Consider the following 24,438-nt stretch of genomic DNA (forward strand, 5'->3'; position numbering starts at 1 on the left):
CCTAGTGCACTGTCACTGCACTGTCCTACATAGGAGGATTGCAGCGGCGTCTCAACGGCACGCTAGCGCCAGCGTCTTGAAAGGATGAAGAATTCCAACTGGTGAGCCTACTGCCAATAATTTCGTGTGGCTATTTCTAGCCGAGTGCATCCCTTGTAAGGCAGACCCTCCGATGAGGGTGGGCGCCATCTGACATGTGTAGGTAACTGCGTGTTATTGTGGTGGAGGATAAGGTTTTGTGTGGTGTGTGTGTTGCAGGGATGTTGGGGACAGCACAAACACCCAGATCTCGGGCCAATGGAATTAACCAATTGAGGTTAAAATCTTCGGCCCGGCCAGGAATCGAACCCGGGAGCCACTGAACCAAAGGCCAGTACGCTGACCATTCAGCCAACGAGTCGGACAGCCCACTGCTACATTGGCGGGTAGTTTCTCGATTGAAAAATCCTGAAGACTTAAAGAGCTTATATGTTTGCGTTGAATGCGATAAATAATAAATATAATCTGAATCCAATAGCTGTAGCTATTAGAACAACAGTTCAACAAAGTCCACACATCTGTTTTGACTGGATTCACGGTCATTGTGGAGTATCTGGAAACGAGAAAGCTGATATTCTGGCAAAAGCAGCGGCTACATCTAATTTGGAAATTTCTTATGACAAAACGTCACCTACCTACGCTAAAAAAATCATAAAGAAGTACGTAATCAATCAATGGAACAACGTTTGGACTTCTTCCACTAGAGGCCAAGTCACCAGAGAAATATTCTTCCCTGAGGTTTTCAAAGGCCAGCAAAGTAACGTGTTGGTGCCAAGCTTTGAAATTACTCAATTTTTGACTGGTCATGGCAAACTTGGTTATTATTTTCATCGATTCGGAATAAATCGTCCTGATGGCTACGGGTGTGTCTGTGGATCCTTACAAACAGTGGAACACCAACTGTTTGAATGTGCTGCATTTGAAAGAAGGCATGACTTAAACTCTCATTTGAATTATTGCATTATCAAAACCCCTGTATCATTTGTTTAAGTAGCCATGCTGTTACAAATATTTTATTAACTTCAACCACTTCATTTTCCGTCGATTAGATACATGAATTCATTTTAATTGTAAAACTGAATATGTATTTTAATAATAATAATAATAATAATAATAATAATAATAATAATAATAATAATAATATTATTTGTTTTACGTCCCACTAACCACTTTTTGAGGTCTTCGAAGACGCCGAGGTGCCGGAATTTAGTCCCGCAGGAGTTCTTTTACGTGCCAGTAAATCTACCGACACGGGGCTGTCGTATTTGAGCACCTTCGAATACCACCGGACTGAGCCAGGATCGAACCTACCAAGTTGGGGTTAGAAGGCAATATGTATTTTAACTATAACCCTAGTATACTATGCAAAATAGGGTTCCAAACTGCTTTCGATATTCGATATTCAATAATAATAATAATAATAATAATAATAATAATAATAATAATAATAATAATAATAATAATAATAATAATAATAATAATAATAATAATAATAATAATAATAATAATAATAATAATAATAATGTTTTTCTGCTATATTATTTAAAATTTTCATAGTTTATTGTATTTTTCCTAGGACCAGGTTTTATTTTGTGATACAAGGAATTATTTGCCCATTATTTTGGTTTCCAGCAGAAGAAACATGCATTAGTTCAGCAAATACCTACTTATTAATGGATGTCTTCCCAGCCTTTCCCCAGTTATCTGGGGACAGCACATTGTAGAGATGTAGCCTGGTTGTACGACCGGGTGCCCTTCCTGACGCAAACCTTAGTTGAGGAGCTAATGAATATGAAATGAAATGGTGGATTCAATTGGGTAAGGAAATGGAAGGAACCGGCTGTGGCCTGTGAATAGGAACAGTCCCTGCATTTTTCTGGAAGTGAAAATGCGAAACCACAGGAAACCATTCTCAGGACAGGTAGTGGGGATCAAACCCACGCATCTCCCGAATGCAGAGCTTGGCTCCATAGCCGTAGAGCGTTATCACGCGCGGCTGCCCCAGTTGGTATATCCATACCAAATGTTAGCTCACTTGGTCTTGTAGTTCTGGTGTGATTGAATGAGAAAAAAAAAAAAAAACACCACCTCATTTTATGCTTTTATTTTCTACCGCTTTTCCCACACTGGTCGGGTTGCGGGTGCGAATTGTGTCGCACAATTGTTTTTCCCGCGTTTTACGACCGGATGCCCTTCCTGACGCCAAATCTGTATGGAGGGATGTAATAACTAACGCGCGTTTCTGTGGCGGTTGGTAGTGTAGTAAATGAAATGCCGTGTGGCCTTTTTGAATTGACTCCCGTAGGCGACCTGCGAGTCGTGATGAGGACGAAATGATGATGAAGACGGCACAAACACCTAATCCCCGTGCCAAGGGAATTCACTAATTATTGTTAAAATTCCCGACCCTGCCGGGAATCTAACCCGTGACCCCTGTGACCAAACGCCAGCACGATAACCACTTAGCCATGGAGCCGCACAGTAGTGTGGTGTGTTGTCTGAATACGAAGAGGAAGGTGTTGGGAGAAAGAGGAACACCCAGTCCCCGAGCCAGAAGAATTAAAGACAAGCGATTCAAATTCCAGACCTGGTCGGAAATCGAACCCAGGACACTCTGAATCGAAGGCCTCAACGCTGAGCATTCAGCCAAGGAGTCAGACGCCACCTCATTTTATGCTATTTCATGAAATTTCGCCCAATGATTTGTCGTGAAGACGTTTGGGAAGACGGATAGACAACCATCATTTCATTTTCATGTATAGAATTTCGCTGAAAAGTTAATCATGGTACACATCAGCTGAAACAAATTCGGCCTGACAGTAGAGATGTGCACATCATCAAGCATCTGTATTGGAACCAAACGGCTCGCTTCACAAATTGGAGACCCCATTACTCAAGAGAACACGATACAAAAAGTTGCGAGACAAGGCTGGATCCTGTCTGCAATCTTTTTTAACTTAAATTCTGAAGATATATTTTCGAATTGCCTTTGGTGAAGTTGATAAAGAAACAGAAAACACCATCCGCTACGCAGATGGCACGTTGATACTTGCTGGCAATTCAAAAGAAAATCAATTCCTTTTGGCGAAGTATGCTGATGCTTGTTCTTTAAAGGAACCTAACATCTAAGGTCTTCGGCCTAACGAAGTATGCAAGGAGTTTGGCTTTCAAATAAACATTCAAAAAACATAATTGAAGACAATCATCAAACAGAAAATATCCAACGCAGTTATAACCATGGATGGAATTTTTTTTTATGTTTCCAGTACAGTAGAAACTCGACTATCATGATCTTAGTTACAGGGACGTGAGGGGCGTGTAGCGATTTCTTCAAACCTGGCTGGATTTTAAGCTTTGAGACTTCATAACTCTTCATAATCTTTATATATTGTACCCTGATGAGATAGCCCCTAGTTTCATGATTTGATTTTGATATGAGAAATACAGATATATTGGAATATTAAATAAATACAGTGTCAGTTTTGTGTGGACGGGAGAATTTCAACATGATCGCGACAGTCCGGCGCCACGGTAAGCTTGTCATTAAGGGGAAGAAGGTTTCCTGGTCAAAAGATAAGAGGATTAAAATCTAGAGCTCACAACAACAGAATAATTACTACAAGGAAGTGAAAGAGTATATATTTCGGACCAAGGCCGAGCAGGTGTATCGCCAATACCGAGAATATGACGTACCGGGTATTTTCACGCCCGAGGCATTTGGTGTGGCCACGTTTCACAGGGAGAGATTTAAAACTAACCAAAGCGGTGCTGACCAATGAGAAAATTTATCGTAAGCCCGCAGAGAAACCAACATAAGAAAAACTCAGAGTGAACTCCAGTTAGCTTCTCCGATAACAATAATTAAATTATTCCAACCACATGATTGAATAGAGGGGATTTTTGTGATATCATTCCCATGTTGATTAATTGTAATCATAATAAATTAAGGTATTGAATTCGTGGAAATGACCCACGCTATCTCGCCATTGGTCGAGATGGGCACGCCATCAGGGACGCCGAGTTAGCGCGCGAAAGGTGGAGGACAGAAATTAAGTGATATTTCCATGATCACCGAACGATAGGAGTTCAGAATACGACACATGAATGTGTATCACCAGTGTATTAAGTAGGATAAAGCAAGAGATCCAACTCCGCCTGCATATGCCGATTTAGGATAACCAACCCCCCTCTCCAGAAGTTGACCGCGGATGACCCCGGCGGGAAATCATATCGTCCATAAAAGTCCAGTAGCAGACCTCACATCACTCAGTTCTTACCAGCACTCAGTTCTTACCAGTCACCAGTCGTTATCGGTCACCAGTCGTGTCAGTCGTAATGGAGTAGTTGAGACTTTGACACGTTGACTCTGTAAGTCAGTACCTCGGGACGTATTCGAAGTCAATTAGAGCTGAAAGTACGTGAATTATTAGGAGAATGAATACGAACAGTGAAATTATCCATAGTACCGAGTGTGTATAATCAGTACAATTGTATGTTGAATTTAATGAATGTTATGTGTTTAAATAATAAATAACTAACGGAACGCCGATAGTACCTTTGGAAGGCAGTGTGCGGAGCCTGAAGTAAACACCTCAAGATAGACGGTGAATAACTATCCGAGCAGGGAATTATAGGAGCTAGGCGATGATCAAGACGGCTTGAAAATAAACCAGGAAGTGCCGGTTGAAGACGCGATACGCGCCGGTTCAAATGAACGACATTTCGCCGTAATGTGTCACGACGTGTGTTTCGGGCGTATATGAAGAGTAGATTGTGCGAGTGTCATGGGTCTAGGAGCACCTATAAGTGTTTTGTTTGTTATTAATATTTTTGTGTAAAATAGTGTAATAAGGTATTAATCATGGGTAGTCACCCAGAAGTGTTTTATTGTGTAAAATTTGTATTGTGCGACATGATGGACGTGTAAATCACCATGGGGCCGTAAAGCCTATATCTCCTCCGCTACGAGACAATGGAATTCTACATAGGAATGAGTACACAATTTTGATATTTAGGGGATGTTATCGCGACTAAACGGGGTTCAGTGTAAATTAATTATGGTTACTTAACATGGTCCGCTTCCCGAGTCCATGATTTTATTTTTTTGTTAGACGGACGAACTAATTTATATTAACGTAATAATGGGTTAGATTAATTAATTTGAGCATTTGTTTGTTGTATATAATGTAAATATGGGATATATTTCTTTCAATTAATGCATGCTGTTTGTAATACTTTGACTTAAGTTCATTTCAAGTGTTAAATTCCTTTTTTGTGCTAACCCATTTATTTGATCTTCAATCACTGAGGTGATCATTTGTAATTTAATTAGGAACAATTTCTATTAGACAGCCAGATTATGAAAAAGCCAGAGTATGGAAGATTTGTGTTGCGTACGGAAGGTCATTAAAATACTAATAATAATCATGTTTGTGAGTCGACAAAGGAAAGTAAAATAATAATAATAATAATATTTGGGCGTGTAGAAGTTAAAGTATAATAATAATAATAATGACGGTGCTTCGCGAGTTAGCCAGTGCAAATATAATAATCAATGTGGAGATGACATGTAGCGTTAAAGACTTTCATTCGCGTAATCAGTTTAAATTTACGTTTTTGGACTTTAATTTAACCATAAAAATTTTGTTTAAAAGCGATATAGGCACGTGAATTAGAATGGTCACGATATGTTAAAAGCCCAGAATGATTTGAGCCCATATTTAGAGTTGGAAGTCATGAGGGACGAATATCCGGCGTGAAATAAGTTGAGCCGTATTGTTTGTAATGATGAAATAGATGAATCTCAAGGCCTAAGATGATATAAATGCATATGCCGGTGTTCTTAGTGGTAGAATCCACGCACCGAGGATTATTTTATGAATTAAATGTTTGAAGAGTTCCGATGAAAGGAAATGGACTTCAAATTTGAAGGAATAGTTTAGCAATCGCCGGCATTGGAGGTATTTGCCCAGCCGCGATGTGCCATAGGTTGTGAGATGTGTCTTGGGAGGACAGGTGTCCCCATATAAAATTAACGGCAGTACGAAGTTGAAGGTACGGTCCCGAATACCGTATTGTCCCGACCGATATAAAGCAGATCTTAGTGGTTCATAACGGGATTTAACATATGTGACTAAATTCTAAAGAGTGGAAATTAAAATATCATCTTTCCATTTTTAATAATAATAATAATAATAATAATAAATGGCTCCGGGAATGAACCTGGGGGGAGTCCATGTGACTCCGGACAAAAGGGAGTGAAATGCGTCGTTGCCGGCCATCTGCAACATAACATATTGGATTCAGCAAGAGAATCCAACTAGCCTCTTTCACTCCAACTCCAGCACGTAACCTGCACGAGGTGTCCCTGCTAAACTGAGCAACCCAGTGGAGGTTGGGTAACCAATCCCAGCGGAAACTGGGTCAGTGAACCGATCAGTGCTGGGGGCTTCAGGGCTTACAACCCTGATAGTTAAAAACTTGTTACCTTCGGGTGACCTAACCTAATCACTTGTGTGATAGACTGTATCAAACATGAAGTACAAACTTAATGAACATAATACCTCAGGTGGTAGACGATCCACAAGTAGGTCATCGGATTCTGGGGGACCTACACCTTCATGTGACCCAGTCGGATCTAAACGAAACTTGAAACGAAATATTACGTATCTAGCCACAATCAATATAAACTCCTTGATCAAGACCGGAAAGCTTAAGCATACACTTGATGTACTGAACGACAAGAACATCAGTATAGCAGCTCTCCAAGAGACTAGGTTTCCGGACGAAGAAGCCATAGAGTCTCAAGGATATAGAATATATAAAGGGAAACCTGGTAATAGAGTAATGGAAAATGTACCATTCCTTGGGACTGGTTTCGCAGTACACCATCTACTGGTTAAAAGCATACTTGACTTTTCATCACCAAACGATAGAACATCGGTGCTTTCCTTCAGATGCAAGAATAGGGGATACTCAATGATTAACTTCCACGCTCCTACCAATGACTCTAACAGGAAAAACCCAGAAATGACAAACCAGTACTGGGATGCCCTTGAAGAAACCCTTGATAAAGTACCAAATCATCATACGACTATATTGTTAGGAGATTTCAATGCCCAGATCGGTAGAGAACAGAAATACCGGAAGATTGTCGGAAGATATCCTGCCCATAAGAGAACCAACAAAAATGGGGAACGCTTAATCAGTGTCTGCACCAAGTATGGATTACTTTTGATGTCTACAGCTTTCAAACACCTTCCCAGAAAGGCAATGACATGGCGATGCCCAAATAGCATGATGGGTGAATTCCAAATTGACCACGTAGCAATAGACAAGCTGCACCACAGGGATATTATGAATGTCAAAGTGATACGAGGAGCCAACATTGACTCTGATCACTACCTGTCTCTGGTTAAAACGAACCTGAAACCACTAATAAAGACCACGGGTATGTTAGCAAAAAACACGAAGATCCCTAGGTTTGATATCACCAAACTCAAAGAAGACAGCACTAGTTACCAAGAGAGGCTGATTCATAATACCAACAGGATTAACACATCTACAAAATGGGATCAACTTAGGGATGCCATAACAGTAGCGGCTCAGGAAACAATCCCCAATAGACCTAAAGGGAACAAGCATCCGTGGTGGTCCAGCGAATGTGATAAAGCTATAGAAGCTAGGCGGCTAGCGTGGATCAAATGGAATGTACATAAGAACGAAGCTAATTTACAAGCCTTCATTGCACAGAGGAAAACTACGTCGAGCATCATAAGAGGGGCCAAGAGGAAGCACAACCAGGAACTGATTAAGCAAGCAGAGGAGGATTTTGTAAGGAACAACTCTAGAGATCTATACAAGGGCCTCAAGCAACAAACAACCCAATTCGCTTCCCCTGCTTTACATCTCCAGAGACCAGATGGATCGCTGTGTCTTAATGACAGCGATTGTACCAAGACCCTAGCTAACTACTTCAAAGGACTCTTAAATGCAGAAGAACCTATTGAACGTCTCCAAGTTACAGAACCAACTAACCCCAATACTGAGTTTATCCCTCCTCCAACGTATGAAGAAGTCAGAGATGTAATTAAATTACTCAAGAACAATAAAGCTTCGGGAGAAGACGGGATAGTAGCAGAAATGCTAAAACATGCCGGAGAACACACCTTCAGGAGCATACATAAAGTAATTCTGGACATATGGACTAGTGAGAGGCTCCCAGATGATTGGACGTCAGCCATTATCCATCCAATCCACAAGAAGGGAAGCAAAACAGATCCCAGTAACTACAGAGGAATATCACTCCTTGCTGTTACCTATAAGATATTTTCCAAGATTCTGGAACGCCATGTCACAAGACAGTTGGATAAAGAGTTAGGAGAATATCAAGCAGGGTTCAGAGCATCGAGGTCCTGTACCGAGCAGATACAAAATCTGAAGACCATCCTTCAATACAGCAAATCAAGAGCTCGACAATGGGTAGCTATATTTGTCGACTTCCAGAAAGCATACGACTCAGTAGATAGAATTACTCTTTACAATACATTAAGAGAACTAGGACTTAACGACAAGATCAACAGGCTGGTGCAAGCAACCTTGCACAATACCACAGCCAGAGTAAAGTTTAGAGGACAACTCTCGGAGAGTTTCGCCATTAAAACAGGGGTGAGACAAGGAGATGGCATCTCATGTATATTATTTAACTGCGTTCTGGAAAAGATAATTAGAGAGTGGATGAGATTCCTTCCAGAGAACACTGGATTACGGATGGGGATTAAAGCAGACAACCTGAGGATACCATGCCTAGCCTTTGCAGACGATCTGACTTTATTGGCAAATGACATACAGGAGGCTACTATTCAGCTCCAAACACTGCACTCAATAGCGGCTAAAACGGGTCTTTTGATCAACATAGGAAAGACCGAGTTTGTTACTAACATCAAAGATGCCCCTGGAAAGATGAGAGTCAGTGATAATATCTACATCAAGAGAGTCAAAAGTGTAAAGTACCTTGGGGAATGGTTCTCAGAGGACCTCAGCGAAACAATGGCTCTTGAACACAGGAGACTCAAACTAGATAAGGCTTACCATGCCTGTAGAAAGCTGTATGCTTCAAAAAATCTGTCGATGAATGTCAAACTAAGACACTACAATGCAGTAATCAGACCGTCAGTCCTCTATGCAGCAGAGTGTCTATATTTAACTAAGAAGACCCCACTAAGAGCCCTCGAGGTACAAGAAAGAAAGTTCCTGAGACGGATAGTGGGACCAAGAATTTTACCAGATGGAAGCCGATGGTATCAACCAAATCGTGAGCTATATAAACACCAAGAAAATCTCATAGATGCCATCAGAAGAAGGCGACTGGCTTTTTACGGACACCTATCCAGAATGGACTCAAATAGATTATCTCATAGGATCTTCAAGGCTGCTAACAAGGGCAAAGCTACTGGGTTCGTGTGGATGAAGCAAGTGGAGAAGGACCTTTCGGAACTCCACATAAATCAAAACGACATAGCTGATCGGAGTAACTATCATACAACTCTTAAAACTAAATCCTTTGTAACATCCCTCACAGAAGTTACCCACAGACCAAAAGACGAGACCAGGAAATGGTCTGAGGAACGTAAGATTGAATTTAGCCGGAAAATGAAGGACTACTGGGCCATCAGGAAAGCTCGAGGTACCAACAAGAAAACAGCTGCCAAACCAGCCGCTAAGAACACCAATTGTGGCAAACAACGACGATGACTTCAAGAAACAGCTAAAACACAAGCACCGTGGTCCATAGATGGCCCTAACGAATTAAAAAAAATAATAATAAATATTAAGAAAAGTACTTTTTTTGAAGAATAATTTTTTTATATTTTGGACATAATAATGATGTTGGGAGATGAAGTGAAAGATTTGAGATTTTTAACTAATAATAATAATAAATGAAATATTTGAAAAAGGAGAAGAAGAATAACCAATGAAGGTACTTTTTTTTAAACTTATTTTTTTTGATGAATTTAATAAGAGCGAGAAGTTGAAGTATTATAGAAAGGATGATTACGGGTTACGATAATCACGATTTCCACTATTAATAATAATAATAATAATAATAATAATAATAATGATAATAATAATAATAAAAATATTTATGAGGAAGCTGATCATTATATTGTGCGGATAATTTAGGAGGAAGAACTAACCTTCGTTTGAAACGTCGGCAAGGGTTGGCATATAATCATCCCGGATGACAAATGATAATAATCAAATACCGGATTATAATCGAAATTAATGATATAATAAAATTAATTGATGGTAGTCAAAGTTTATGCTAATGATCAGATAAAGAATGGTAATGATATTATATAATAATAATAGGAGGATATGCTAGGGACAGTCATCCTGTGTCGAACTGCTCCGAACCACATGTTGGGTTTTCACGGGGAGATAGCGGTAGATACGTAAATAACCCACGGACGGCACATGTTTGCAGGGTCAGAGCAGAGTAATGAACCTTTCCGTACGTCTTGTCGTATTGACAAGTGTAAATATTAAAGTAGCTTTTGAGTTAATGAACTCTACCTGGTGTGTTTGTGAATCTGGAAATAATAGGCTAGAGTTTGTCCGTATTATAAATTCCCGTTTTTTCGAGGCGATAACATTTTCTACGGTGGGTGTCCGGCTCACCAGAATGTACATACCGGAAGTGTCTCATGTCCAAACGGAACGAGGAGACGACAGTAAAAAGTTACTGTCGTGCCTTCGTCGCCGAAAGAATATCTCCAGCGGTGAAACGTCCAATCATACGGATGTGAATTCGATCCCCAGTAACCAATTGGGACGAATTCACCAGATGTTTTACACTACCAGAGTAGTGAGGTAAAATCCAAGTATTATGTCATTTATTTTTCAGGATTAAAAGTGTCCCAATGTAAATTTGTCATCATGTGTAGTATGCAAAATAAGTGAATAAATTGCTCCTCATTGCAATTTCAATAGGAAACAGCTTCCATATCTTTTCATTGTAGTTAGTCCAGTATGCCCATGGAATTTAAGTTGTCACTTCCCAGTCCTATTATGGAGTCAGAATTTTGTATCCATGAATGAGTCGTCCCCCGTAACCTTAAATTTTCATGCCCCGTTCATCCCTGTGTTCATTTGATGCGCCGATATATAATTTTTTTTGATATAAATTTTTTTTATTCGTTTTCGAACTGATCACCCCTGAGATAAATGCTAGTCTGGGACTCAGGAGGTGGGCGGGTGCAATATATATGACGGTTTGTATGTATGTATGTATGTATGTATGTCTGGAATGGACTAAAAAAACTACTTGACCGATTTCACAGAAAATTTCACAATTTGTTCTTATTACCCCTGGGAGGGTTTAGGAAGTGGTTTGTGGGAAATCTGATGGGTAGTTCGGCATAGGGGGTGAGAAGGGTAAAAAAAAGAGGAAATAGGGGAAGGTAAGTAAACCGCATGACAAGTCTGATCAGTGGGTTGCCTATCCAACAGTATGTGACGATTATGATGTGTTTCTTAAAACTCTTCTCTTTCTTCTTCTTCCTATATAAACGTAGATAAAAATTAAAAGTCCAAGTCCAGTTCCCATGGCATAGGGGGCGAAAAGGGGTGAAGAAAGAAAATATCGACAATGACAGAGATTACGGGTGAATAAATGTGTATGTTTCAGCACAGCTCTCAATCAAACTAGATACACATATAACTTAATATCTGAAAAAAATACTGTAGGGTCAAGAAATCCCTAGCACACCTAAAGGAAGGATTGAAATGTAAAAATCCGAAAAATGACCGATATTAGTGGCTGAGATGGACCGTGACACTCTGGATGCCGTTTGAGCTAAAGTTCATTCCCAATCGGGATGGGGGTTAGAAGGGGGTGAATGTGAAAATAATAGAAAACGACCAGTATTAAAAGTAAGAACGATGCATGTTAATAAATATAGTTTTTCTTTAGGATTTAATTAAACTGTTTAGAAAAATCTAACCGTGTTGAATTAATAAACGCGGGCACCTGCTAGTTGTTTTATATGTTTTACTTTCTGTTTACATGAGGGTTGTATATAAGTGATGTTAATTATATTTTCCCCGCACTAATGCGGGTTCTGTCAGAAAAATGGAAATATACAGATGGGAGTGGTGCTGTGAAATGTATGAATAACGCCGGGAAGGTTTACTAGGTGTAGGATATAAAACGAAGATAATGTCAGCCAGGGAATCTTTGTGCTGCATAATGTTTATACTCAGAGTAACCTTTACGGCAACCCTTAAAGTAGACCCCTAGATTGTCCACAACATGTTGCCAACGATGCGGGAGACTTCGAACACTAGCCGCTTCATCATGTGCGGATCTTTCAACCTCATGTTTAAAAGCGTTGGCAATTTCCTCTTGTGTCCCAAACCATCTCCCACGCAATGGTTCTTTCACTTCGGGGATGAGGTCAAAATCATACGGGGACAGGTCCGGTGAGTATGACGGATGTCCCAGTACTTGCTTCGTCACATCCACTCTGCACAGAGACTGACTCGCTACTACAGTGGCATCACCCTTTGCGTGGTCCCTGTCCAGTGCACCGCCATCTCCTGCTGTATCCATGTACTATGAGTGTCATGCTTCCCAGGACATTTGACCATTGTAAGGCAGCACCATGCAAATATGAGGAAAACATAGTAGCCATGAATTATACAATAAGCCTCGTATTATTACACTTCCTATGCATCTATCTCAATTTTAAAAACTTTGAGTTCATAAATGTTTAACATACACTACTTTATCTACTGCATGTTTTTTATATTATTCGATTTTTACTTATCCGGACGACCAGTATCTATTACTTTCAGATAATCGAGTTTCTACAGCACCTAGGAAGCTGGGTAACACAAGACGGGAATCTAGATGTGGACATCTAAACCAAAATCGCCGTTGAAAGCATGTGTTTTTGAAATTACAACAACTTGTGTGTGAAACAGTCACATCCGATTCGAAGCTTGTTGGCGTATCGAGCAGTGTTATGTGTAGAACTCGGATCTTCAGACAGTAATATGTGGTTGACTAGTAGGAAGAGTCATCTAACCCGCTCTTCCGTAATGTAGTGATAGTAACATAATTTTTAGGGGTTCTGGTAGGCAGTACCCCTAATGTGTATACAAATCTCATAGAAGAACCGTTGTGCAGGCTAGAATATACAGTACTTGTTACTCGCTTCAGTAAGTTTCTATTCCAACATACACCGTGCGGCCAAAAGTCACGGGCAGGGGTGAAATGTGACCCCTGGGCGTTGCGGCTAGCTGCAGCGAAGCTGAGCAGTCTGTCACAGACACCAGTGTCGTGAAGATGGCAACACGTTGCGAGTTAAGCACGGCACATGGGTCATAGCATTGCGGAGATTACACGCGAATTCGGGTTTCCGAGATCAACGGTGTCGATGGTGGATTTTCAGTATCGCAGAGAGAATGTTACCACACGCGTAAACTGCCGCACGGGAAGACTACAGGTGTTTGACGAACGGCCATCCCGTCGCCTCCGCATAACCATACTGGGGGCTCTCGTGTCCCTTTGCTGACACCACGGCACAGAGCTCAACGATGTGCATGGCCCCGCGAACATCGGCAACGAACCATGGAAAAGTGGTGGCGATTGGTATGGTCCGAAGAATCCCCGTTCCAGTTGTATCGACCTGATGGGCGCGTGAGAGTGTGGCGTATGCTGTGGATCCTGCGTGTCAACAAGGTTGTGTCCAGGCGGGAGGGTGGCTCAGTTCTGGTCTCGGCAACGTTCTCATGGTCGCAATGAAGCCCCTTTGTCCGGCAGCAGGGAGCGCGGACATGTTATGTGGACATTGTGTCAGACCATCTGCATTCCTTTCTGGCCCTGGAATACCCTGATGGAGATGCCATGTTTCAACAGGACAATGCGCCATGTGGTGACACGCAGGTGGTTGGAGGTGAGCTTCAGTGAAGTTACGACCCTAGATTGGCCCTCCAAATTCCACGATCCGGATCCAATCGAGCATTTATGGGATGCTGTCGACGTTGGTGTACACTCCATGAACCCCACACCAACTACACAAGACCAATTGTGGGTAACAATGCAAGATGCGTGGGTCCAGATCCCTTCAGAACGATTCCAACACTTGTTCAGTCGATGCCTCACCTTACCGCTGCCGTTTTGAGGGCTGGAGGAGGAGCAAATCGTTATTAACATTACATTCAGGCTCTTCCCATGATTTTTGGCCACTCAATGTATTAATGCCTCAGCATCCGGCACTATATATGTGTTACTAGTGATGTTATATGGTGTCGAATGATAGACACTAAATAATCAAGGAACCAAGTGGAGACCTTTGAAATGTAGATGTATTAGACTATATTCTAGCTTATTCAAAAAAGGCTTTCACGGCCGCAGATCTAAAAATCACAGGAATAGAACCAAAAGCTGGTTCTATTCCTGTGATTTTTATATTCTAGCTTGTTGGAAAATCCTTTGGATAGGCGGCGACACCAGCAAGTAGGTATTCCTTAAGTCTTTACCGTCGCACATCCTTGAAAATGACAAATACGATGTGATGCAAGATAGTACGGAAAGGTAGACGTGGAGAGAGAAACATCCAATGAATGATTGATACGATAATTATTTAAAGAATCCCAAAAGATGTTTCATTGCACTGTTCTGATGAACTGACAAAAGACAAGTGACAGGCGAGGGAGCGGGGGCGTGGCGTGGCGGAGGGTTAACGAACTGACTAGCCAGTTGGACTCACGCCTACGATACAGTACTGGTATTAAGCCACCTTGCACTCTATGCTAGAAGTGAGAAGTGGAGAATCCGTCCGTCCATCCGTTCTACTGGATCGATTTACTTCATTTTTCTTTTAATCTCTCCGAAATTACCTGCCGGTGAATCAGAAGACATTGACAGGTCTCTAAGTTAAACCAACTCTGAGTAATCATAACATCAAATCATTAAATGGTCACTCTAATAATTGCAGGCGAAGACTTACCCTAACCCGCAATACATTCTGTACTTAGCAGGTTGCTAAGCGACTAACACTTTGATTATTCTCTTGATTATTTTCTTCCTAAGTAATGTCATTGCATGCAGCATGTTTGATTACTACCTGTCAAGCCAGAGAGTATACACTTCCTGTGATCACAGAAGAATACTATTCCCTGCTAAATACTCTTCGATTGTCTAACTTTTTCAGCTTCCAAATATATTCAGCAGATGGCAGAGCGTTCCTAGTAACTTACATGCTGCTAAGATAAAAAATAAGTCTAAGTACAAACTGACCCCATCATGACATACGCTGTACACATTATCTGGGAAAATCTATTGAAAGATAACCTAGCAACACTAGAAAGAGTGAAGGCCGCGTATGTTAATTCTCTGTCTGGCAAAAACCGCTCCTTCGAGACTAACCTATGAGCTTTTTTTAATGTCACGCCGACACAGACAGGTCTTATGGCGACGATGGGGGAGGAAAGGCCTAGGAATGGGAAGGAAGCGGCCGTGGCCTTAATTAAGGTACAGCCCCAGCAATTGCCTAGTGTGAAAATGGGAAACCACGGAATACCATTTTCAGGGCTGCCGACAGTGGGGCTCGAACCCACTATCTCCCGGATGCAAGCTCACAGGTGCGCGACTCTAACCGCACGGCCAACACGCCCGGTCCCTCTGAGCTCATAAGACAGCCGTTCTATATATAAAAATTGGGATTAAAAGTACTATTGTCTCCTACGACACAATACCAAGCTTTACATGAAGAACTTCAGGATAAATAAGCGAATATATGGATAGGTTTTTAACAAACAGACGGCATGCTGTCGTCAGACTGGATGAATTCTGACCAAGAATTGGGGCATGCCATAACACACTTCTTATTAAATGTTCATGAACTTACTGAAAAGGGCAGGAAACAATATAACTACGACAGGAATATCAAGACGAGTTGTCAGACCTTTTTTTAACGAATGCTGCGGAGCAGCGCGGGTCGTCTACTTGTCTATTGAAAGCTTCTGGGCTTCATTTCTTCAAATACTGTCAGATGGACTTGGTCTACTATGGTTCTGAACCAGAGTTTGGAAGTAATCGACTTACTCGTAATTTTTAATTGTAATCGTTAGTTTTTACAAAAACTACTTTCTTTCTTTTTCAGTTTACCCTCCAGGGTTGGTTTTTCCCTCTACCGACTCAAGGGCAGTGTCCTGGAGCTTCAGACTCTGAGCCGGGGGATACAACTGGGGAGGATGACCAGTACCTCGTCCAGGCGGCCTCACCTGCTATGCTGAACAGGGGCCTTGTGAGGGGATGGTAATATTGGAAGGGATAGACAAGGAAGAGCGAAGGAGGCGGCCGTGGCCTTAAGTTAGGTACCACCCCTTTTTCCTGGAGAAGAAGTGGGAAACCACGGAAAACCACTTCCAGGATGGCTGAGGTGGGAATCGAACCCACCTCTACCCATTTGACCTTCCGAGGCTGAGTGGACCCCTTTTCCAGCCCTCGTACCACTTTTCAAATTTCGTGGCATAGCCGGGAATCGAACCCGCGCCTCTGGGGGTGGCAGCTAATGGCACTAACCTCTACACCACAGAGGCGGCCGTAATTTACTTCTCGAATTAAAACTGTAATCGTTACATTCTAGCAATCGATATATATCACATCGAGGTTTGGAAACGCTGTACCCCCAGCACACGCAAGAGGCGTCACGTCAAGGGAGTAAAGCCAAAGGTACTATACACACTCGTTCATTTACACGCAGCTAAAAATGTGGCGGCGAAGGGGTTAAGGAATTCTCATTCCCCTATTTGAATAAATATTTTGAATTCGAGGGCACTCAATAATAGCAAGAACACGAGTGTGAAATGTATTGGTGGAGAACAATTTTTGAACTATTCCAAAGTACCATGTTCAGTCTCACTGAACGATGAAATGAAATGAAATGAAATGTCGTATGGCTTTTAGTGCCGGGATATCCCAGGACGGGTTCGGCTCGCCAGGTGCAGGTCTTTCTATTTGACTCCCGTAGGCGACCTGCGCGTCGTGATGAGAATGTAATGATGATGAAGACAACACATACACCCAGCCCCCGTGCCGTAGGAATTAACCAATTAAGGTTAAAATCCCCGACCCAGCCGGGAATCGAACCCGGGACCCTCTGAACCGAAGGCCAGTACGCTGACCGTTCAGCCAACGAGTCGGACACTGAACGATGATAGTCACGTAATGTCTATATAAGCTGCCGTGGATTGGTGGTAGAGTGTCCGTCTCCGGATCCTAAGATAGCGGGTTCAACCCGGCGGGGGTAGTCGGATTTTTGACGGGTGGAGGAAAGTACATTCGACACTCCATATCGTACTATGCCGCGTGTAAAAGATTCCTGGTGACACATTTGGTGTTTACCCAAAAAAATCCTTAAAATTCACCCACAAACACCCAAGAGAGATTCGGTTTACTCTGTCTGCCATTTAGCAGGCCTAGAGTAAAACTGAACGTCGTCATTAACGAGCAGATGACGTCAAACTGAAATGTCTGCACACGGTTGCTGAGGCCATACCATTATTATTATTATTATTATTATTATTATTATTATTATTATTATTATTATTATTATTATTATTATTATTATTATTGTCTGCATACTAAAACAGGAAAAATCACACGACATGAAGTGATATATTGCTCTTTGCGGAATTAGGTGTCAATCTAGCCCCAGGTTAAAAAAATACGTCAGTAATTTCCTAAAGACTTGAGTTTCGTGATTTGTAATTTAGTTGAATAAAACCGTAACTAAGCCCAGTTTCTGTTATTTTATACTTTTCCAATCACAGATCTGAACCCTTCTTTTGAAAAATAGGGAAGCGGCAGAATTTCAGCTTTAAACACAGTATATAAAAGGAGAAGACTAGAGACAAATTGGCAACAGTGTCTATCATTCTCTTTCTCTCTTTCCGTATACATTGCCGCCAACTTTTCGGCACTTTATGTTATACCACCACGCTTTCTCTTCTATGCTACTGGTTGGAATTAATCACAGGGTTCCCTCTTCCCTCCTCCCACTCCCTTGTCCCCTCTTGTCCGCCCTGCCCCCCTCACCCTCACACAGGACGCCTTCTCTCTCGTTATTAAAGTTTTCTTTCATTCCTTCTCTTTCTCTTCTCTGTGTAAGTGAGAGAGATGTAGAGCGGCATGTGACGCAGGGATATTTTGTAGAGTTCGTGTGTGCACGGGCGAGTCTCCATAACTTGTAATGCTGGTCATCCCATAACCTTACTTCGTTTGAAAACTCTTCTTTTCCTCTCCCTCGTGCTTTCCGAGAAATTAATATGCCTGCCTGTCAAAAAAAAGCTCATTTAAGCCCGTAGTTTTCACACTACAGAAAATTATCCTGCGCACTCAACCTGCAGATTTGTTTGATCCTCACTAATGAGGAGTTATTATATTTACTGGTGAGATTAAGGAAGTCAGTGAGTGTGTGAATCCCTATTCAGTTCCTGAGGGAATAGCCACTGGCTATACGCCCCCCCCCCTCCGACTCCCCACGCCACAAGTTACGTCTATCGTATGAAGTTAAGGACTCTGATGTAGGGTTATAACGAGTTAATTTTGCCTTCAGTGTTCTTGTAAAAGGAGTACTTGTACACCTTGTTCAACCCAATTACACAAGAGGTTTAACAAGGTCATGAACAATTACTTGTACAATGTATGTATGTATGTTCAGTCCGTCAGCGATTCCGCTGGTGGAATCCTCAACAGCTCTGCCATCAGCTGTCATAGATGGCCTAGGCATCACTGAGGAGTCGTACTAGGGAAATGAGGAGTGAGGCATTTTCACGTTGCTTTCCTCACTGAGCCAGAAGTTGCTATTACATATCAGTCTGCCAAGCCCACTGAAATGCATGCACCAACCGACCCTATGGGCAACATTTTCACACCATTCATAGCAGGGACTGGCTGCATAAGAAATGGCATTAGTAGTGTCACTCACACCTCAGTCACTTTCATATTGTCAAAGCCAAGGATTACCGGGCGAGTTGGCCGTGCGCGTAGAGGCGCGCGGCTGTGAGCTTGCATCCGGGATATAGTAGGTTCGAATCCCACTATCAGCAGCCCTGAAGATGGTTTTCCGTGGTTTCCCATTTTCACACCAGGCAAATGCTGGGGCTGTACCTTAATTAAGGCCACGGCCGCTTCCTTCCTAGCAAAAAAAAAAAGCCAAGGATTAGACAGACACAGATCTATGAACGTAACAAAATTGCTCTAGCCTATACCAGAAGACATAGTGTACTGTAAACACTAGGTCCTGCCAGCAAAGGCATACTTGTACAGTGTGCTCTCCTTAATTCGAACTCCATGGGGAATCAGAATAAATTCGAATTATCCAAAAAGAGGATATACGTGCACCAACAATACTCTGCGTCCATACAACCGACAGCGTCAGCAACATAAGAGTAACATGACTGCTTCTGGCTTCTAGAGAGACCATCCCCAGAAATTAAATCGAATGGCGGCAATCGTACAGACTGGACAGAAATATTCAAAACAAAATTTGTTACCACGATTATAAAATTCTCAGTGGCAAAAATTCGGAACTTATTGTACAAAAATATAGTATTTTACAGCATAAAGATGTTCATATTCTTGAGTACATTGATATTTCTTTTACGAAACCAACAATTCAATTATTTTTCAAAGAACTTGTGAGCTAATCTGTGTGCTTTGGCAAACACGTATTGGTGTCAGAGAAAGCAAGAATGACTGACTATTTCCAACGAAAACACAGTCCAGCACCGTATAAACACACAAAATTAATTCATGGTAATGAAACATTATTACAATATTATGTATTCTACGTCCGCCTCTGTGGTGTAGTGGTTAGCGTGATTAGCTGCCACCCCCGGAGGCCCGGGTTCGATTCCCGGCTCTGCCACGAAATTTGAAAAGTGGTACGAGGGCTGGAACGGTGTCCACTCAGCCTCGGGAGGACAACTGAGTAGAGGTGGGTTCGATTCCCACCTCAGCCATCCTGGAAGTGGTTTTCCGTGGTTTCCCACTTCTCCTCCAGGCGAATGCCGGGATGGACCTAACTTAAGGCCACGGCCGCTTCCTTCCCTCTTCCTTGCCTATCCCTTCCAATCTTCCCATCCCTCCACAAGGCCCCTGTTCAGCATAGCAAGTGAGGCCGCCTGGGCGAGGTACTGGTCATACTCCCCAGTTGTATCCCCCGACCAAGAGTCTGAAGCTCCAGGACACTGCCCTTGAGGCGGTAGAGGTGGGATCCCTCGCTAAGTCCGAGGGAAAAACCGAACCTGGAGGGTAAACAGATGATGATGATGATGATGATGATGATAATGATGTATTCTACTGTACCTACTGTACTTTAGAGTAATGTTTTCACCCCAAAAATATGCTGTATAAACACTGGTAAAACCGTATTTACAGAATTTACAGTCGTATATACACAAAATTTAGTAAGTGTAACGATACACAAATTCAGGCGCGCCGACTTCAGGTCAATTATTGGTGGTGGTGGTGGTGGTGGTGGTATGATTAACACGAACAAAGACACGTGAAATGAGGAACAATTATTAATATAATACAATATTCACAAACAAACAGAAAAATAATAGAGCTAGTTTCTCAAACACTTTTTGAATGAGTCTTATGCATAGATTTTTCAATAATATTCACATGTAAACAGAAAAATAGAAGTTGATTAATAAATAATTACTAGCAGTTTCCCGCTGGCTCCGCCCGCAGTGTATAAAGTATGGTGTTGTTCGTTACTATCCTCACAGATGTATTTGTAAAGTTTCGAGTTAATGAAATAAAGCACACGATCTTCTGTGGTAATAGAATGTAATATTATGTCAACAAAACACTCGAAAGTACATCACACAAAGAAATTGAATTAAACGTTCCTTGGAACAACACTACACGCCGAACTGTTAAAAAGTCCTTCAAAGATCTCCGTCATGGAGACAAATGTACTCATAACTTATCTCAGAATCTACCAATTTAAGTAGTTGTTACTTCAAAAGAAAGCGCTTGATCCACTGAGTGTTTTCAGACCAAAAAGAACTGCGTACCTCAATTAGACCGAAATATATGATTGCTTCAATGAGAAAAAATGTTGAAGAAATAAGACGTGAAATTGAATGTGCACTCATAACTTCCCTCAGAATCAACCAATTTGAATAATTAAGAGCTGAAATGAAAGAGCTTGATCCACTGAGTGTTCTTACGCCAAAACAAAATCCGTAGCTCAATTAGAACCAAAGGTATCATTGCTTCAAAGAGAAAAAATTGAAAATCAAATAATTTGAGGAAGGCGGAAGTTAAGTAATTTATAGTACCTGATGACAAATCTGTGCATGAATACCTTTCATTCAAAAAATGAAGGAAATTGACCGGATAGAATGGTCGGACTGACTGACTTTAGTTTTCGTAATTTGTTTTAATATATAGATTTTGAAGGAATATTTTATGTCATTGAATCAATATTCTAAAGGCTAATTCCTTGTCGATGCAACCACTCTCTTCTTTCATTGGCTGTTCGTTTCAGTTCCATGTAATTGTCACAACCTAACCTCTTCTTCGTCCAAGTACTTCATCCTAGATATTCCTCTTCCTTTCTTCTCCAGCACTTTTATGAACGAACCTATACAAAATAATCATAAGTGCAAAAAATGGGATATCTCATTACTGTACTGTGTATTATACATTTCATGACACGAAATGTGAAAAGCTCTACCACCAGATGTACTGTCTGAACAGTATTTATTGGAAAACAAAGTTCTGTGAAGGAACGGCCGATTTCTAATCTCATTTCTTGATACAAAACCATCTACCACCTTCTCCAGATTTAGCGCCTTAGCAGCCTCCGCAGACTACCAAAATCCACATTTTAAGGGGACTTAACATCTAGGAGGAATTTTCTTTTCAAAATGGCACTCTGCGACCTAAGTGGCAGAAAACGCCTTTCCATCCCCCCTGCACTAATTCCATTGCTCACATTCGAGTAGCATCTAACAGATCAATTTTAGTTTGCTTCGTGTTATTTGAATAACAACCCACCGAGCTCGATAGCTGCAGTCGCTTAAGTGCGGCCAGTATCCAGTATTCGGGAGATAGTAGGTTCGAATCCCACTGTCGGCAGCCCTGAAAATGGTTTTCCGTGGTTTCCCATTTTCACACCAGGCGAATGCTGGGGCTGTACCTTAATTAAGTCCACGGCCGCTTCCTTCCCACTCCCAGCCCTTTCCTGTCCCATCGTCGCCATAAGACCTATCTGTGTCGGTGCGACGTACAGCAACTAGCAAAAAAAAAAAAAAAAAAATAACAACCTGCCGTCGATCAAAATGTTTTAAATCGTATATTGATCCATCGACTGCACAAATGTCATTATATTGGGAGGAAAATAGACTATAGTAATGTTCTTGAGTCTAGCAGTATTGTTATGAGTTGTGCAGTTATTAATATAGAGAAACATTTTTCTGTTAGCCCCATACATTTTCTTTGTCTAGCTCTAAAAAAATTCAAAACTTTCGCTAGTCATCCAGACATTTTTGTTAGCTTGTACTGTACTGGAAGACTTTTAGCAGCTTTAAAACATCTTCACTTATCTGAAATCTTCCATTCGTGAAATTAACTTGCGATAAATTCCTGACTTCAAAATATCCAAATTCAAGCTTTGAAAATTCGATTGATTAAAGTATGAATTTCAAGGGGAATAAACTTTTAATTTATCCAACTGTCGAATGATCCAATGTTGAATTAACCAGAGTCCACTGTACTTGGAATTTAGGGGACTCTTAGCAGATGTAGTTATGATTAGATGCCCGTGAAATCTTTAGGCGACTCGGTGTATAGTGTAATCACTCCTACCCATGTCACCGCGAGTTACCCACCTTATTCTAAAAGTCAGAAATGTGCATTCGAGTGGATGAAATCTTGCCGATATCTTGCGCCAATTTTTCTTGAACATGTTCGTAATGGAATGTTACAACGCTATCGAGTGCCAACCTCTTATCTGGTTCTAGCAATTCCCTCGGGGTCTCGTCGCCTAATTTTCTCCTTTGCTCGTAATCGGCAGGTTCTAACGCGGTCAAAGTAACTAAAAGATCAAGGAACTTTAATTTGACTGGCTGGAAACCTGAACCAATATTCAGAATTAATCATTTAAAGGTGTCCTTGAAAAAGAATCCAATATTTACAGAAGAGGCAGCACGCAACAAACGGAGAAAATAAGATACTATAAACATTGGTCGCAAATCCAACATCTTTGAGTTATGGACCGCTATCACCTCTATCAATGATCATGATGTTCCGATAATTTACGGAGAATCTTATGCAACAAAAGACGGAAATAACGTTTCTATCTAAACATTGGTCGTAAACGTAGTAGCGTGTTGTCTTGTTATGAAGTGGCACCGGCCCATTTTCATAAGCAATGGATTGCTCGGGGAGGGCCAATATCTTGGCCTGCCCCTTCGCCTGACCTTAACCATAAGGATTTTGGTTTTGAGGTCCCCGTACATTATAAGGATACACTACGAGAACGCGTGATCAATGTCTGTGATGCAATCTAGCAAGAGCCAGAAGTGGTCCAACCAATGTGACGTAGGGCGGAAGACTGCTTTGCAATGGACGGCGGTCACAAGAAGCACATGTGAAGAGTAGATCAAGGACATCGTGATGATTGATGATAGCGGATCATAACTCTGAAGATACTGGGTCTGCGAACAATGTTTATAGGACCTTTTCTCCTTCGTTTGTTGCGTGCTGCCTCCTCGGTAAATATTGGACCATTAATTTTTCAAGGACATCATCCAGTATGGAGCGAATCAGCTGCGCTTATTTTTCTTGGAACACATGCAATCTGCTAAGGATTGATTGTCTTTTAGTCGTATCTTAGGCAAAATCTTAATTTTATGTAGACTACATATATTGCTTCCCAGTGCAAGAAGCAGAAAGTGAAGCACATCTTTAAAATATTAGAGCCTTTTATGCAGTGCCCAGTCCACTTCTCTAGTCATTTTAAGATATATTACTGTACCGTGACGGGCGAGTTGGCCGTCCGGTTAGGGGCGCGAAGCTGTGAGTTTGCATCCTGGAGATAGTGGGTTCGAGCCTCAACGTAGGCAGCACTGAGGATGGTTTTCCGTGGTTTCCCATTTTCACACCAGGCAAATTATGGGGCTGTACCTTAATTAAAGCCACGGCCGCTTCCATCCCTACGCCTTTTCCTATCTCATCGTCGCTATAAGAGCAATCTCTGTCGGTGCGACGTAAACAAATTGTAAAAATAAAATAAAAATACTGTACTGTAAAAACTGTGTCCACCTCTATAGCTGTTGCTGGAGAATTGCATATCTCATTGGTCC

General features: G+C 41.5%; 1 protein-coding gene across 1 annotated transcript in view; it reads right to left on the reverse strand.

Annotated features, from left to right (window-relative positions):
- Window positions 1-22,968: 22,968 nt before the first annotated feature.
- Window positions 22,969-24,438, reverse strand: part of LOC137502675 (uncharacterized) — an 89,424-nt gene continuing 87,954 nt past the window's right edge. The window contains exon 2 of the mRNA XM_068229610.1: window positions 22,969-23,207. Coding sequence (XP_068085711.1) covers window positions 22,969-23,207 — 239 coding nt within the window. The remainder of the gene's footprint in view (window positions 23,208-24,438) is intronic.

This window comes from Anabrus simplex, chromosome 11 (genome assembly GCF_040414725.1).
Source record: "Anabrus simplex isolate iqAnaSimp1 chromosome 11, ASM4041472v1, whole genome shotgun sequence".
NCBI classification, from domain to species: Eukaryota; Metazoa; Arthropoda; class Insecta; order Orthoptera; family Tettigoniidae; genus Anabrus; species Anabrus simplex.